General features: G+C 42.0%; 1 protein-coding gene across 1 annotated transcript; it reads left to right on the top strand.

The window, feature by feature from the left end:
- The first annotated feature begins 239 nt into the window (after positions 1-239).
- Positions 240-18,304, top strand: pou2af2 (POU class 2 homeobox associating factor 2). Its single transcript, XM_061934103.2, has 5 exons — positions 240-416; positions 828-928; positions 14,729-14,768; positions 17,712-17,956; positions 18,026-18,304. The coding sequence occupies exons 1-5, from the start codon at positions 407-409 to the stop codon at positions 18,302-18,304; spliced, it is 675 nt and encodes a 224-aa protein (XP_061790087.2). The 5' UTR covers positions 240-406.
- The last annotated feature ends 678 nt before the right edge of the window (positions 18,305-18,982 follow it).

The raw sequence follows: 18,982 nt of genomic DNA, 5'->3' as shown, positions 1-18,982 counted from the left end.
ATGCAAATGTAATGAAAGTGCGGTAACGCAACATTTCGTAAACATTCATAAACATTTTGTTCATGATGATTGTGTTCTGAAGGTGGGTATCTCCACACAAACAATGTTTATGACAGCAAATCTTGAGTGCGAATGCAAATAGTCCAAAAAACGTTCTGAGCAAACATTTGCATTTAAACAAATGGCTGAAAAGACGGAGTGAGGCCAGGTTGCAGAGTCCCTGCCCTCCTGGTTCAAACTCCACCGAGGCATCGGCTGCCCAACACTGGATAGACTTACTGGAGGAAAATACAGCATCACTACACACACTACTGTGTGTGCGTGTGTGTGTGTGTGTGTGTGTCTTTGTGTATGTGTGTGTGTGCATGTGTGTGTGTGTGTATGTGTGGGGCTGATCAACACCAACATGGACACTGGTAAGAAACTTTGATTTTTAGGACAGGATTTTTTGTTATCATCTATTTGTTATAATATCATAAACAGACTTTCAGCAAGTGCAAAAGATCTTCTTGGACTTTCAGTGTTTTAGATTGTTGTCTGAACCCTAACAACATTTATTATACATTCAAACTATTTATGAAAGTACTTCACAGAGTACTAGTCATCAAATACAATATGTCTGACCACACGCAATATTCAAGTGTCAAACACTTTGATGTCCTTTTTATCGATACTAAACGCAGTTTGCTAGCTGATTATTGACAGAAAAACAATTTCACACCAACCCCAACAGTTTCCCCAAGATTGTGAAGTAAAGGTGTGCAACGAGGAACATGTGTGCGGTTTGTACCATGCAAGGGTCAAATGTTTTTTTTTGTCCCATGTAGAATATTCCAAGAGAGTGTACCAGGGCGTTCGAGTCAAGCATACGGTCAAAGACCTGTTGGCGGAGAAGCGATCCCGACAGACCAACGGGCCTCGATACAGTGTAAGCGCTACATTTGCTTTGTCCCTTCTTGTCTGTTCCCACTTCTTTTTTTTACCCTTGACAAAACCTGGTAGCCACAGTTGACAGTCTGCTGGTTTCCTTCTTCTTCTGTTGACGTTGCAGACTAATGATCTGTGGTTGATCCATTGTTGGGCTGTAATCACCCCGTCTTTCTTTGCTTAGGAAAGCTTTTGCAAAGCCAATCTCTAAATAGTTGAACATGGTGCAGAGAGGCTAACAAAGGGCTCAGTCCCACCCTGACAAAAGAGCGCTAATAGAATACCCGTTGGGCTTTCCAAAAACCTTGCGTGTGGTGGAAGAGGGCGCCGGCTGGACAGTGAACAAGTCCGGAGGAGGTTGCCTATGCAAAGTTTGATCCCCACACACCTGCCAGCCAGTATTGTCCTCCACCATTCCATGGCCACAGACAACCCCTCTATTGTTGCCTCAGAAATGTAGCACAACACCTTGTCTCGCTGGCAGTCAGGCTTGGCTTTTCACATCACCATGCACAAGAAAGACATGCTCTCACAGGACACCGGTTCATCTTTTACTTGCCCCCAAATGGATCAGTCTTTTAAAAGTCCTACCTCTAGACTAAATCACAACTCAAACCATTGAAATTGTCTCAGATCTGTCCTGGTCTGCAGTTAAATATGGATCTCCTTTCTTGACGGGAGGCTAGAGCTGATTCATGTCTAAAGACTTAGGGCCGGATTCAGTAAGACCCAAACACCACCCGCTAAGCAGCGTGTGCAATCTATAAAATAGTGTGTTATATAAGTGGGCGTATGATTGACTAAGACTGCGAGTACAATTGTAAAGTGGTGCAGACTGCATTATTTAAATGTGTGGACTGTAGGGGGCATCATCACGGAAAGACTTACATACTGCACATTCATGTTGTCATACTTGCAGCATTTTGTTATGTTTTCAAACATGCAAGAGACATTGTCACTTTTTATGGGCTTTTTAGACCTGGTGGGCATCTACATTGACACCACTTGTTTTTGTTACCACTGAAGGTGCGCTCATTGGTGAGAGGCTGCACTTATTCTGGCTCAAGACGCAAACAAATGCACACTTAAATAAGTGTTTTCATATAAGAAATATTGTATTAATATGTTATTGTGAGTGGTGGCCCTGCGATGAGGTGACGACTTGACCTTGGGGAACATGCTTTATCAGTATCATGCAGTATCTTGCTCATTGTAGCCATGATGTTACGAACGTGGTAGTCGTGTCCCCAGGATGCAGCAAGGACGGACAATGATTTCTTCTCAAACAAAGCAAACACAAACAGTCGCGTACAGCAAACAAGACTGCCAGGCTGAGTGCTATAAATACTTCTCTGATTAGTGATCAGGAGCAGCTAAGCATCCTGACCACTAGTCAGAGGTAGGTGCAGTAACTCAGAGCGCACGGCAACTACTCGGGGCGGTATAGCTCCGTTGGTAGAGAGGCCGTGCCAGTAACTTGAGGGTTCCTCGTTCGATCCCCGCTTCTGCCATCCTAGTCACTGCCGTTGTGTCCTTCGGCAAGACACTTTACCCACCTGCTCCCAGTGCCACCCACACTGCTTTAAATGTAACTTAGATATTGGGTTTCACTATGTAAAGCGCTTTGAGTCACTAGAGAAAAGCGCTATATAAATATAATTCACTTCAATTCACTAACTAAGAAAACTAAAGAGAAACAGAAATCGACAATTATGGGGGGCGGCATGGCGTAGTGGGTAGAGCAACCGTGCCAGAAACCTGAGGGTTGCAGGTTCGCTCCCCGCCTCTTCCATCCAAAAAAAAAAATCGCTGCCGTTGTGTCCTTGGGCGGGACACTTCACCCTTTGCCCCCGGTGCCACTCACACCAGTGAACTGAATGATGAATGATAGGTGGTGGTCGGAGGGGCCGTTGGCGCAAATTGCAGCCACGCTTCTGTCAGTCTACCCCAGGGCAGCTGTGGCTATGAGAGTAGCTTACCACCACCAGGTGTGAATGATTGATGGGTTCCACATGTAAAGCGACTTTGGGTACTTAGAAAAGCGCTATATAAATCCCAGTTATTATTATTATTATTAATTAACTAATCAAACTACAGTATATATAACTATAATAAACCCAAGTACACATCACAACATGATCTAGGCGACGGGCAATGACAATACACCCTTTAAGGGATGGATTCCAGACACCCATAAAAACTAGGTTGAAAGTCGTGGGAGGGTTGAGGGAGGAGTTGGCGGCGGGTCACCAGACCAAGTGTCCCCAAAGCCAGCGGGGATGAGTCCGGTGGCCGCTGCAAATCCTGTTTGATGTCCTTCCATTTCAACGTCTTCCTAATCCTGATATTTTTAATTGTGCCCCATGAAAAAAACATCCTCACCAGTACCGCCGATACAGCGATGGAGTCCGCTCGACTCAAGCCTCAGCAGTACTGGCTTGTGTTGACGTTATGTTCGTCATGACAATCAACAAGGTGACACATGACAACATCTCTGTGTAAATATCTTGACATATATGAAACATTATGTAGCTGGTCACATGTTCTCATACTTTGTGTAAGAACCAGGACAAAATGGGAGCCAGCTTCCAAAACTCTCCAACCATTAGAGTCCATAATTATGTTTTCATATTCATGTGCGCAACATAGCAGCTTTTCTCACTAGGAACTTTCATGGCACTGCAATGAGTTGGACACTTGTCCAGGGTGTACCCCACCTTCCTTGTCCACCGTGTACCCCCGACTTCCTTGTCCAGGGTGTACCCCACCTTCCTTGTCCACCGTGTACCCCCAACTTCCTTGTCCAGGGTGTACACTCCCCTTCCTTGTCCAGGGTGCATCCCGTCTTCCTTGTCCAAGGTCTACCCCGCTTTCCTTGTCCAAGGTCTACCCCGCCTTCCTTGTCCAGGGTCTACCCCGCTTTCCTTGTCCAGGGTCCACCCCGCCTTCCCCCCGCAACTGAGATAGGCTCCAGCACCCCCGCTACCCCGAAAAGGACAAGTGGTAAAAAAATGGATGGATGGATGGATGGATGGAGTTGGTGTTACTTTTGTTCCTGGATGTCAAAGTCTGTGTCATGATGACCTCTTAGTGTGACTTCTGAGCATTGTGTGTTTCTTTCAGCCAGATGTCGTCTTTTGAGCCAGATGTGGTCCTTTGAGACAGATGTTGTCCTTTGAGACAGATGTCGTCTTTTGAGCCAGATGTGGTCCTTTGAGACAGATGTTGTCCTTTGAGACAGATGTTGTCCTTTGAGCCAGATGTGGTCCTTGAGACAGATGTTGTCCTTTAAGACAGATGTTGTCCTTTGAGCCAGATGTGGTCCTTTGAGACAGATGTTGTCCTTTGAGCCAGATGTGGTCCTTTGAGACAGATGTCGTCTTTTGAGACAGATGTGGTCCTTTGAACCAGATGTGGTCCTTTGAGCCAGATGTTGTCCTTTGAGACAGATGTGGTCCTTTGAGACAGATGTCATCTTTTGAGCCAGATGTGGTCCTTTGAGACAGATGTCATCTTTTGAGCCAGATGTGGTCCTTTGAGCCAGATATTGTCCTTTGAGTCACATGTTGTCCTTTGAGCAGATGTTGTCATTTGAGCCAGATGTTGTCCTTTGAGCCAGATGTTGTCCTTTGAGTCACATGTTGTCCTTTGAGCAGATGTTGTCATTTGAGCCAGATGTTGTCCTTTGAGTCACATGTTGTCTTTTGAGCTAGATGTTGTCCTCTTTGACAGATGTTGTCCTCTTTGACAGATGTTGTCCTCTTTGACAGATGTTGTCCTCTTTGACAGATGTTGTCCTTTTAGACAGATATTGTCCTTTGAGCCAGATGTTGTCCTTTTAGCCAGATGTTTGTAACGTGGTGGACGCATGGGGATGGCCGGATTGTTCTTCCAAGCGATGCAGCAGGAACCCCGGAGACAAAGGTGCAGGTAGGAAATGATTTATTCCTATGAATCATTCAAACAAAATACCAAACGGAACAAAACAAGCGTGCCTTTAGCACAGGAAGCTAACAGAATAGCTCACAGGAAGCTAACAGGCCAAGTATAGTTCAGGAAGTTCAGAGCAACACCCGTGCACGAGAGCTAACAAAAACAAATTAAAAACAAAGTATAGTTCAGGAAGTTCAGAGCAACACCCGTGCACGAGAGCTAACAAAAGCACCAGACTGAGTGAAGCGACAGGCGGGACTAAGTAGTTCTCTGATTAGTGCCCGGAAACAGGTGAGCGTCCCAAACCTTAATCAGAGGCAGGTGTAAAACAATCAGCACCCATGGCAACCAAGAAACACAAAATAGGGGTGCTGAATCAAAACCTAAATGAACGTAAACAAAACTATGATCTGGGCAACAGATCATAACAATGTTGTCCATTTTGACAGATGTTGTCCTTTTTGACAGATGTTGTCCATTTTGACAGATGTTGTCCTTTTTGACAGATGTTGTCCATTTTGAAAGATGTTGTCCTTTTTGACAGATGTTGTCCTTTTTGACAGATGTTGTCCTTTTTGACAGATGTCCTTTTTGACAGATGTTGTCCATTTTGAAAGATGTTGTCCTTTTTGAAAGATGTTGTCCTTTTTGACAGATGTTGTCCATTTTGACAGATGTTGTCCTTTTTGACAGATGTTGTCCTTTTTGACAGATGTTGTCCATTTTGACAGGAATTGTCTTCAAGGTCACCTTTGTCTTTGCATGTAAGTCCTCCTGCTCTTTGAATAAATCCTAAGTCATCTTCTCACCTCACTGAGTATCCACTTTGATATCAGTGTCACAACAGTATCGGTCCAAACAGCAGCAGTCAATGAAGAGAGGGCCACTTGGTGGGCTCCGTCCCACCATTATGTTCCGCTCTAGCTCTGGGTCCAGTTGGTGGGCTCCTTCCCACCAATATGTTCCGCTCTAGCTCTGGGTCCATTTGGTGGTCTCCTTCCCACCATTATGTTCTGCTCCAGCTCTGGGTCTAGTTGGTGGGCTCCTTCACACCATTATGTTTTGCTCCAGCTCTGGGTCCAGTTGGTGGGGTCCTTCCCACCATTATGTTTCGCTCTAGCTCTGGGTCCAGTTGGTGGGCTCCTTCCCACCATTATGTTCCGCTCTAGCTCTGGGTCCCGTTGGTGGGGTCTTTCCCACCATTATGTTCCGCTCTAGCTCTGGGTCCAGTTGGTGGGGTCCTTCCCACCATTATGTTCCGCTCTAGCTCTGGGTCCCGTTGGTAGGGTCTTTCCCACCATTATGTTCCGCTCTAGCTCTGGGTCCCGTTGGTGGGGTCCTTTCCACCATTATGTTCCGCTCTCGCTCTGGGTCCCGTTGGTGGGGTCCTTTCCACCATTATGTTCCGCTCTAGCTCTGGGTCCAGTTGGTGGGGTCCTTCCCACCATTATGTTCCGCTCTAGCTCTGGGTCCCGTTGGTGGGGTCCTTTCCACCATTATGTTCCGCTCTAGCTCTGGGTCCCGTTGGTGGGGTCTTTCCCACCATTATGTTCCGCTCTAGCTCTGGGTCCCGTTGGTGGGATCCTTTCCACCATTATGTTCCGCTCTCGCTCTGGGTCTGGCCATGTCCAGCTCCTCTACTTGGACACCAACAACTGTTGGCTACAGAGTTTCATTGTATCATATTATCTCTAACCTGGGAGTAGTTCTGTATTATATAATATATTATTATATTATCTCTAACCTGGGAGTAAATGATAAATAAATGGGTTGTACTTGTATAGCGCTTTTCTACCTTCAAGGTACTCAAAGCGCTTTGACACTACTTCCACATTTACCCATTCACACACACATTCACACACTGAAGGAGGGAGCTGCCATGCAAGGCGCTAACCAGCACCCATCAGGAGCAAGGGTGAAGTGTCTTGCTCAGGACACAACGGACATGACAAGGTTGGTACTAGGTGGGGATTGAACCAGGGACCCTCGGGTCGCGCACGGCCATTCTTCCACTGCGCCACGCCGTCCCTTAGTAGTACTGTATTATATATTATATTATCTCTAGTCTGGGAGTAGTACTGTATTATATATTATATTATTATATTATCTCTAACCTGGGAGTAGTACTGTATTATTTATTATATTATCTCTAGTCTGGGAGTAGTACTGTATTATATATTATATTATTACATTATCTCTAACCTGGGAGTAGTACTGTATTATGTATTATATTATTATATTATCTGTAACCTTGGATTAGTACTGTATTATATATTATATTATTTTTAGTCTGGGAGTAGTACTGTATTATATATTATATTATCTCTAGTCTGGGAGAAGTACTGTATTATATGGTATATTATTATAATATCTCTAGTCTGGGAATAGTACTGTATTTTATATTATATTAGTATATTATCTCTAGTCTGGGAGTAGTACTGTAGATAGGGTCATCCAGGGTAAATCCCACCTAACGTTATCCGTGTCCACACACAACAATGCCACCGTTTAAGACCCCCCTGAAGGATTAATGAGTCCATTCAAAGCTAAGTGCCGGAGATTCAAGAAGTACACGGCTGACTTACCCGTGTAAAAAATTGTCCGAGGAGGGGAACCTTAAACACTGGTTTAGTGTGGCTGAAACGATGAGGAGTGTCCTTACCAGATATCTAGATCCCTAGATCGATTAATGGTAAATGTTCTTTATCACGTTGTTTAAGATTAGATTAATTTATGATGGCTTAGGTGTGATTCACTACAATAAGGCCCCACAGCACACTGGATTCCAGTTCATTGAAATAGCACAACACTGGACATTGTTCCATTTAAGAAGTTGCACACAAAGCAACACTGGAGGTGACTATGACGTGTGCATTTGTTGCGCCGGTGGACGGAGGGGGGCGGGGGTCTTAAACGGTGGCATTGTTGTGTGTGGACACGGATAAGGTTAGGTGGGATTTACCCTGGATAACCTTATCCGGCTTAGTGTAAACAGAGCCCTGTAGACATGGCCTAAGATACCTGAGGGGAGGGGCTGTCATGTGACTTCAAAGGTGTTCATGTATGTGATGACTCTGCCACTATTACGCAATGACAGGAGTTTATGTAGGGTTTGTAGAAAAACTTCATGCCGAACAATGTCTAATTGTGGGCAAACACTTGGAGATGTGGACTTTCCGTAAAAACCACGAGTGCCTCAAGGCTTTGAGAAACGTTCCGGTGTTCTCACATTTCTGATAAGTGGAGAAATGGCCGAGTTAGAGCGAGTAGGAAAATAGGATTTTTTGTGTTTTTGTGTTTTTTGCCGCTGACGTCTAACATACTGTAGGACTAACATACTGTAGGACTAACATACTGTAGGACTAACATACTGTAGGCGTCAATGAGAGATTGAGCTGATGTTGTTGGCTTTGAGGCCCACCAGAAGCCACATGGGACATAACATACTGTAGGACTAACATACTGTAGGACTAACACACTGTAGGACTAACATACTGTAGGACTGACATACTGTAGGACTAACATACTGTAGGACTAACATACTGTAGGACTGACATACTGTAGGACTAACATACTGTAGGACTAACATACTGTAGGCGTCAATGAGAGATTGAGCTGACGTTGTTGGCTTTGAGGCCCACCAGAAGCCACATGGGACACATGAGCTCCATAAAAGTGACATTTTGTGAGAGAGCACATGTTTTCACCCAAACACGTGACAGTGGCATAAAAGATGTGGCCGTGAGGACAGCTTGTTCACCAAAAAAAAAAGCAAATATTCTGGTCTTAGAGCCTCTAGAAAATTTGAGCGTGAGCCATCCGCTTTAATGGGGAAAGGCCGATGGCGCTCGCCTCACTCCCATGGCCATCCAGCCAAAACCAAACATTGGACGGCAAAACTTTTTAGCCAGGGTTAAAGTAGACAAGTGTGTGAACAAAATGAGACGTTAAGCACAGAGCCACATGAAACAATAGCTGATCTACAAGAGGAGGTCATCTTGCAGGTGTGCTGGAAAATGACCCATTATAGGGGTACGTTCCCATTCATTTGACCCATGTTTTTGTTTATTCTTGAATAGCGTCGCCATGGTAACTTGAAATGTTACCAATTCAAAATACGCCCATCGGCGTGAACGAGACCTTTCCAACGGTCAATCAATCAATGATCAATCAGTCAATCAATGTTTATTTATATAGCCCTAAATCACAAGTGTCTCAAAGGGCTGCACAAGCCACAACGACATCCTCGGTACAGAGCCCACATAAGGGCAAGGAAAAACTCACCCCAGTGGGACGTCGATGTGAATGACTATGAGAAACCTTGGAGAGGACCCCCCCCCCCCCCCCCCCCCCCTCTAGGGGAGACCGAATACAATGGATGTCGAGTGGGTCTGACATAATATTGTGAGAGTCCAGTCAATAGTGGATCCAACATAATAGTGAGAGTCCAGTCCATAGTGGATCTAACATAATAGTAAGAGTCCAGTCCATAGTGGATCCAACATAATAGTAAGAGTCCAGTCCATAGTGGGGCCAGCAGGACACCATCCCGAGCGGAGACGGGTCAGCAGCGCAGAGATGTTCCCAACCGATGCACAGGCGAGCGGTCCACCCCGGGTCCCGACTCTGGACAGCCAGCACTTCATCCATGGCCACCGGACCTGTGCCCCCCCCCCCCCCCTCCACAAGGGAGAGGGGGGAGCAGAGGAGAAAGTAAAAGAAACGGCAGATCAACTGGTGTAAAAAGGGGGTCTATTTAAAGGCTAGAGTATACAAATGAGTTTTAAGATGGGAGTAATAGTGCTAAAAATGCTTCTACTGAGGTAGCATCTCTAATTGTTACCGGGAGGGCATTCCATAGAAAACGCTATATAGCCCGCAGACTTTTTTTGGGCTCTGGGAATCACTAATAAGCCGGAGTTCTTTGAACGCAGATTTCTTGCCGGGACATATGGTACTATACAATCAGCAAGATAGGACGGAGCTAGACCGTGTAGTATTTTATACGTAAGTAGTAAAACCTTAAAGTCACATTTTAAGTGCACAGGAAGCCAGTGCAGGTGAGCCAGTATAGGTATATATATATATATGTATAAATGTATATAAAGGTATAAACAGTATAGGCGTAATATGATCAAACTTTCTTGTTCTTGTCAAAAGTCTAGCAGCCGCATTTTGTACCAACTGTAATCTTTTAATGCTAGACATAGGGAGACCCCAAAATAATACGTTACTGTAATCGAGACGAGACGTAACGAACGCATGAATAATGATCTCAGCGTCCCTAGTGGATAAAATAGAACACATTTTAGTGATATTACGGCGATGAAAGAAGGCCATTTTAGTAACACTCTTAATGTGTGACTCAAAGGAGAGAGTTGTTTTAGTAACACTCTTAATGTGTGACTCAAAGGAGAGAGTTGTTTTAGTAACACTCTTAATGTGTGATTCAAAGGAGAGAGTTGTTTTAGTAACACTCTTAATGTGTGACTCAAAGGAGAGAGTTGTTTTAGTAACACTCTTAATGTGTGACTCAAAGGAGAGAGTTGTTTTAGTAACACTCTTAATGTGTGATTCAAAGGAGAGAGTTGTTTTAGTAACACTCTTAATGTGTGACTCAAAGGAGAGAGTTGTTTTAGTAACACTCTTAATGTGTGACTCAAAGGAGAGAGTTGTTTTAGTAACACTCTTAATGTGTGACTCAAAGGAGAGAGTTGTTTTAGTAACACTCTTAATGTGTGACTCAAAGGAGAGAGTTGTTTTAGTAACACTCTTAATGTGTGACTCAAAGGAGAGAGTTGTTTTAGTAACACTCTTAATGTGTGACTCAAAGGAGAGAGTTGTTTTAGTAACATTCTTAATGTGAGAGTTGTGTGGAAGATAATTCTTCAGATTCTTTACTGAGTTGTGTAATTGTTTGGTTGTCAAATGTTAAGGTGGTATTATTAAATAAATGTGTAATTGTTTGGTTGTCAAATGTTAAGGTGGTATTATTAAATAAATGTCGGTGTCTAGCAGGACCGATAATCAGCGGTATAACATATGTTGGACTTCGTTGGCAGGTTCGTCTCGTAGTAGACAAAAGGTGTTTTTGTTTTTTCGTTAATAGCGTTGCCATGGTAGCACGAAATGTTCCCAATTTAGATTTCCGTCATCGGCGCAAATGAGGCCTTTTCGACGGTATAACATATGTGGGGGTTTGTGTGCAATTCGTCTCGTAGTTGTGGTAAGAGAAACGGGCGGAACAAGAATAATAAAGTTAGAAGTATGAGCAATAATAATAGAGTAGAATAGAATAGAATGCCTTTTCTTGTCACTATACACAAGTACAATTAGATGAAAAGCAAGTCCAGTATCAGTGCGGGTATTTGCAAGCACTCATTCACTGCTGCTTGCATCGCAGCAGACCCAGAACAAGAACAAGAACAACACAACAACATCATCAAATATCATATTTTCAAATATGAAGGTAAAAAGTGATAGCAGAGAAGCAGTTAGTAAATAGCAGAGGTGGGACCAAGTCATTGTTTTGCAAGTCACAAGTAAGTCTCAAGTCTTTGCCCTCAAGTCCGAGTCAAGTCCCGAGTCAAGACAGGCAAGCCCCGAGTCAAGTCCAAAGTCAAGACTGGAAAGTCTCAAGTCAAGTCCTAAGTCCTGCATTTTGAGTTTCGAGTCCTTTCAAGTCCTTTTAACCACAGACTAATATATTAACACGGATTGTGTATGCTTTTCAAACGCTGTATTTATTTATTAAAACAAGTGCATTTTAAATTGCAGGAAAGAAAATTGTGCTGACATTGCACTTTATAATAGCACTATTAACCAGTCATTTTAAACATTAACTCATTCCTTTACAGAACAAACACATTGAAAAATAAAGTGCAAATGTACTTATTTGTACAAAAGTGTTAACATTGAAAAAACATGACATATACGTGAACATAACAAAAAAGTTGTACTTTTTATATGTCAGGGCCCTATGCTGCATTGCATTTGCAAAAGACCAAATTAGCCAAGAGTCTGTCAGTCATTTGTGCACGATGGGGGCGTAGTATGATGCCACCATGGCTGAAAACTCGCTCCACTGGAGCACTGGAGGCAGGCACTGCCAAGACTCTCATGGCCACTCGGAACAGTGAAGGAAGAGTCTTCATGTTCAATGCCCAGAACAAAAGGGGAGAGAGAGTTGTTTTGGGTTGGTGCACTACTTGTAAGTGTATCTTGTGTTTTTTATGTTGATTTAATTAAAAAAAGAGGGAAAACGTTGTTGCCCTAGGGTAAACTGGGTGTAACACATGGCACACTGACAAAGCTTAACCTATTGTGACTATAACAATCTACAAGGTTAATGTAGGTTGCTTCTCTTTCTCCCCCTCCATTTTTCTGCATTCTTTCGTATCTCAAGTTATCATTACGTATATGTATTGTTGCATTTAAACAACTGTATTGTTGATAATAAAGGTAAATTATTGGTATTGTTCATTATCAATAGCGTTATTTCTATTGGTATTTGTATTGATCCATTTGTAGTGTAATAATGCTCATTGTCATTTCTGTATTATTTTTTATTTTTCGCTAACTGCTTATTTGCTATTACTTTTACCATCATATTTGTACATGTCATATTTGCTGATGTTGCTCTATTGTTGTTGTTGTTGTTGTTTGCTGTTGTTGTTTTTGTCTCTCTGTCTAATCCCCCTCTTGTCCCCACAATTTCCCCCTCTGTCTTCTTTTTTTTTTCTCTTTCTATCCCCTCCTGCTCCGGCCCGGCTGCACTAAATGATAATATAAATACATTTAATAAAGTCAAATACAAATAAGGCAACAAGAGAAGTATCCTACACTTCTCTTTTGTAAAGTAAATCTGAACAGCCGACATGGGCATCTACATCAACTATATGATTTGCCTGAGAAGCTGGACAGGACATAAAAAAAAAAATATATATATATATTTCTTGTGCGGCCCGATACCAATCGATCCACGGACCAGTACCGGGCCGTGGCCCGGTGGTTGGGGACCACTGAGGTAAACAACCAACAGTATGTCAGAAAGCTAGCTAAAACGGTACACATATTCATAATATAGTATACATTTTAACTGACCTTTATTTGACTATTTTTGTCTTTTTTTAGGTGGCTAAAATACGCGGTGCTGCTGACCGCCGTCTAACGTTACGTGTGATATATTGACTAACGTAACCCTGCTTAAAAAAAATCACTGAACAAAAAGTATGAATAAGGTAGTGAACTGCAACAGATTCCCGTGTTTGCAATAACGTTATAACGTTAGCAGTGAGTTTACAGCCTCACTGATTTAACTACACAGCAAATAAAAGTCACGTTACTTAGCCAATAAACGTTATCTTACATTCAAAACTTACCGTTCTTTGTGCAACTTCAAATGCCGGACGAAGTTGGAAGTTGTTGCCTCTCCATCAGTCATTTTGGAACCGCATGTGTTGCATACTGCAAACCGTTTTGTGTTGACCACCTCGTAATTTTTATACCCAAACAAAATTATTTTAGGTATCATTTTTTGTTCACTGGCGTGTGGTTTGGACATGTCTTCTTTGTTGGTTGTCCTGCAATTTGATTGGATGAATGCTGTGTGATGAAAACAAAGTAGATGTAATTTGATTGGCTGTTGTACTGAGAGCACACCAGCTGACACACGCAACGCTGATAGACAAGTACACAATGAAAAATACGGAGCGCTCCCGAATAACTTTTTCATCTTTGGGTTTTGGGGAAAGTAGCAAGTCATGTCAAGTCATGTCAATTCAAAAGGCTCAAGTCCAAGTGAAGTCACAAGTCATTGATGTTAAAGTCGAAGTCGAGTTGCAAGTCTTTTTACATTTTGTCAAGTCGAGTCTAAAGTCATCAAATTCATGACTCGAGTCTGACTCGAGTCCAAGTCATGTGACTCGAGTCCACACCTCTGGTAAATACAATATTAATAACACAGAAATGACAATGAACATTATTATATCTATTAATGTTTGTCAGAGAAAATGTCTTTTTGAAGGTGTGTGTTTTCCTCCTGGGACTTTCAGAGATGCACTGATGAGTCTTTCATGAACCAGAAGAGGAAGTCTTCTCCATGGCAAATCTCATTCAAATTCTGCCCTCAAAATTTGCTTGGCGTTGTCGTCATGAGCTGCTTGTCCACTTTTTGTGTTTGCTCTCTCATTCTCACACTTTGTGTACATCTTTGTGTAATACAACATCTTTACCAATCATCAAACATGTCATGTATCACTGAAGAAAAACATGCTATTTTCATTTTATAACTCAATTAAAAGATGTATTGTGTAATTAAACGTGTTATATTAATTGTATAGTATAATTAAATATGGCCGTTATAGTAATTGTATAATTGAATAAAAACATGTGATGTAAATGATGTCATTTATTAAAACATCTTATATTATTTTTTAAATTGAATAAAAATGTGTCCTATTAATTGTACAATTTAAAAAAAAACATGCATGTTATGTTTATTGTGTACTCTAATAAATGATCTAAATGTATTTATGTACCTTAATAAAAACATGCATGTAGAATTAAAAAGTTCTATTAATTGTATGGTCTAATAAAAAAAAAGGTTGTATTGGAATAAAACACGTTATATAACGTGTAAAAAATGAAAACACGCATGTTTAATAAAGTGTTAAAGGTGTATAAAAAGCCTGTTAATTTAAGGGTGTAAAAACATGACATGTTAACATTCAAATGTTTTCATTTGAAAGTGTGGTGTTTTATGGGCGTGTCTCTGCTGGAAGTCAACTGGGATAGACTCCAACTGAGGCACTAGAATATTATGATCATTATAATAACATTTTATTCCAAGTCATGTTTTCTTTTCCAGGGGGATCCATCAAGTCCACCTTCTCTAGTCCACTTGTCAGGTGAGTCCAAAGAATGTTTGGATCCAAATAACCAGAGCTGAAGTGCAAACAACAAGCGGTCCTATCAGTGGGCGTGTCCTTCCATTTGCACAGGCCGCCATCTTTAAGTCACCATGGAGACACTCATTTCCTGTGCTGTTTTGTTGTGAAACATGCAGCACACAAATATCATTCTAGGGCTGGTTTTGCTAGGTACTGGGTTGGAATTTCGGTTGAAGTTAAAATTGTTACTTTAATATAATAAATCACAAAAATATAATGATTTGCATCTCGTTCAATTCAAGTGTGATAAATAAAGTGTGAAAATGCTTTGACATGAATATAAAGGTGTGAAAATGTTAACCCCAGCTAACCCTGTGTAGACAGGTCTTCATGGTCCAGAACAGATGTTGCAGTGACAAGGTTCTTTTTTTTTTGCCTCAAAAGAAAAACTGAATTTATTGTGAAAGAAAAATCCAAAATAGAGTTGAAGTGTCTTGACAAGAGTGTCCACATGGGGCTTGATATGAGAACAACTTAGCCAGATATTTACTGGTGTCAAGCACCTCCAAGGAGTTTGAGGAACCTTCTCAGTGTTTGAAACAACTTGACTTTGGTCCTCTCAGCATCCAGGACTGGTTTTAGCTGCACAAGTGTGTGCTGGACAGCATCAAGATCAGAGATTATACAATTGTAGCAGAATCAGCCTAGACATGTACACAAGTTGTCCTAATTCATGAATACACACAGCAGGGGTCCTAACATTGAACCCTGTGGCACCCCCTTGTGGACATTTAACATGTTGTCCTAATTCATGAATATACACAGCAGGGGTCCTAACATTGAACCCTGTGGCACCCCCTTGTGGACATTTAACACGTTGTCCTAATTCATGAATATACACAGCAGGGGTCCTAACATTGAACCCTGTGGCACCCCCTTGTGGACATTTAACATGTTGTCCTAATTCATGAATATACACAACTGCAGAGGGAGTCCGGCACGCTGAGCTGGTAGAGCTTGTCTCGTAGCAGTCCAGGGAGGATGGTGTTGAAAGCAGAGCAGAAGTCCACAAATAGGATCCTGGCGTAGGTTCCTGGGGAGTCCAGATGCTCCAGGATGAAGTGGAGGGCCAGGTTCACTGCATCATCCACAGACCTGTTGGCTCTGTAGGCAAACTGCAGTGGGTCCAGGAGGGGGGCGGTGATGTCCTTGAGGTGGGGCAGGACCAAGCGCTCAAAGGACTTCATGACCACAGACGTCAGCGGCACGGGCCTGTAGTCATTAAGTCCTGTGATCCGTGCTTTCTTGGGGACAGGGACGATGGTGGAGGTCTTGAAACAGTTGGAGCAACATAGCTCCAGAGAGGTGTTAAAAATGTCAGCGAAGACAGGAGCCAGCTGATCCGCACAGTGTCTGAGAGTGGAGGGGGAGACACCATCCGGCCCGGAGGCCTTCCGCGTGTTCAGCTTCAAGAACTGCCAGCGTACATCCTCCTCTCGGATGGAGAGGGCCTTTGATGAAGTCCTATGATGTTCTTGGAGTACTTTAATGTCCTTGGAGTCCTTTAAGTCCTTTAAAGTAGTGCTGGAGTTGGTGGGGGGGGAAAGGGGGGTTTATGGTGGGGAGACCAGAGCTTTGATAAGCTGAAGGCTGTTCGTGACGACAGTAATGTGTGTTGAGGTCCTGAGCGAGAGTCCGGTCATTCAGGGCCTGGGGGGCTTTGAGCTTGTAGTTCGTAACAGTCCTTAATCCTTTCCACACAGCTGCAGAGTCATTGGAGCTGAACTGTTCCTGGAGACGGTTAGAGTACACAGATTTAGCTTTCTCCACTTCCCTGTTGAAGTGCTACTTAGCTTCTCTGTAGGTACTCTGGTCCCTCCACGCAGTACTCTGTATGTACTCTGGTCCCCGCTCCTCCACGCAGTCTCCTTTTTCTTGCGCAGCTGTTGGAGCTTGGCTGTGAACCAGGGCTTGTCCTTGTTATAACAAGCCTCATTCAACTGTATGTATGAGGTCACAGTGTCCGTAATATATACAATACATATACAGTAATATATACCAGATGTATACAGTAAAATATACAATATGTATACAGTAATATATACCATATATATACAGTAATGTATACAATATATATATATATATATATATATATATATATATATATATATATATATATATATATATATATATATGTATACAATATATATATATATATATATATATATATATATATATATATATATATATATATATATATATATATGTATACAATATATATATATATATATATATATATATATATATATATATATATATATTGTATACATTACTGTATATATATGGTATATATTACTGTATACAATCCATATACAGTCATTACCATATATACAGTAATATATACCATATATTATATACAGTAATGTATACAATATATATACAGAAATATATACAATACATATACAGTGATATATATAAAGTATAATATAGCATATATATGCAGTAATATATAGAATATATTTACAGTAATATGTAACATTGCAAATTCTTCTTTGAGTGCAACAAGAAAAGAGTTTAATGAATTTTACATTTGAATCCAAATCTTCTAAAAGTGTTCTTGGAGTGCAATAAGAAATGTATTTTACAATATGAGTGAGCACCTTTATTTTGAAAAGTATCAAAACATATTAGTATCAGGACAACTGGAGTTGTTGTTATGATCAAATATATATGAAATATGTTGTTATAATAGAATATATATTGAAGTATATTTTATTGTGATGGAATATATATTGAAGTATATTTTATGATGATATAATATATGAGATGTTGTTCATGTAAGCTAACGTTGGCTATCATGAGTTAGCAACACACCAAGCTAACGCCATGACATGCTAACAGTACTAAAGGGGAAGATGTAAACAGTTAGCGCCCTCTAGTGTCAATGTTTCTGACTTTCAGGATCTCATATTTTGCCAAACTACTACGGGATGAGACGTCCCTTCATGTCAGACGCAGACTTGAGTCCATCCACCAAGCAGTTCTCCGAGCCAGCGTCTTTAGGAGGCTACCAGTCCTGGAGCTTCATGGACAGCTACTACCCCGACACCTTCAACGATCAGCGCACCTTCTCCACCTCTGGAGGATCCTTCCTGCCTTCTTCACTGATGCCTCCCTTGGCTGGAGAGTCCTCGCACTTCTACCTGGTACCGGTCCCAGCGTGTGTGTGTGTGTGGAAACACACCTCCATGTTGACCTGACTTTCTTGCCCTCAGAGAGACTCGTGGGAGCAGTCGGATCCTGACGCGGTTCCTCCAGCAGAGGCTCTGTGTCCAGACAACATCAGCGTTCCAGTAGTTCAGACGTCATCTGTGGTCCCGGGGTCCTACCCGCTGCACCCCCTGGAGGACAACCACTACCACCTTCTAACCTCCAGCAGCTCCTACATGGCGGACGGCGTGGGCTCCAAGATGGCCACAGAGGAGGCCGACGCTTCCTGGGACAAGCAAGATGAAAGCTCCTGGTCGTCCTATGAACTCAGAAGAGCTTACTGACTGCTTGGAGACCACACTTTGAAGAAGATAGGATCAGTCTTTTTTCATCATCCAGAAGAAGAACATCCCTCTCAGTCTCCTCCTTTAGGAAGATCCAAATATTTAACAAGTCTTATTGGCTGATGATACTGTAAACATGCTAGATGTTTCTTCAACCAATAAATCATTTTCAGAACATCTGCACATTGTCATTGACCATGTTTACTCTTTGCTACTTAGGACAACTAAACATCAGAAATATGCATTTCAATGATATACTAGTCACTACAATCACTAGTCACTACCATCACTAGTCACTACCATAACTAGTCACTACAATCACTAGTCACTACCATCACTAGTCACTACCATCACTAGTCGCTACCATCACTAGTCACTACCATCACTAGTCACTACCATCACTAGTCGCTACCATCACTAGTCACTACCATCACTAGTCGCTACCATCACACCTGCTGCACATTGTCATTGACCATGTTTACTCTTTCCTGCTTAGGACACCAAAACATCATAAATATGTATTTCATTGATATACTAGTCAATACCATCACTAGTCTCTACATCACTAGTCACTACCATCACTAGTCGCTACATCACAAACATCTTCTTATCACTAGTTAATTTTTTATCTTGAATTATGATGATGATTTGTGGGCCATCAGAGAAGGTCTTGCTGGG

This window comes from Nerophis lumbriciformis, linkage group LG30 (assembly GCF_033978685.3).
Source record: "Nerophis lumbriciformis linkage group LG30, RoL_Nlum_v2.1, whole genome shotgun sequence".
NCBI lineage: Eukaryota > Metazoa > Chordata > Actinopteri > Syngnathiformes > Syngnathidae > Nerophis > Nerophis lumbriciformis.
The sequence above is the reverse complement of the archived record's forward strand: the minus strand, read 5'-3'. Positions and strand labels throughout refer to the sequence as shown.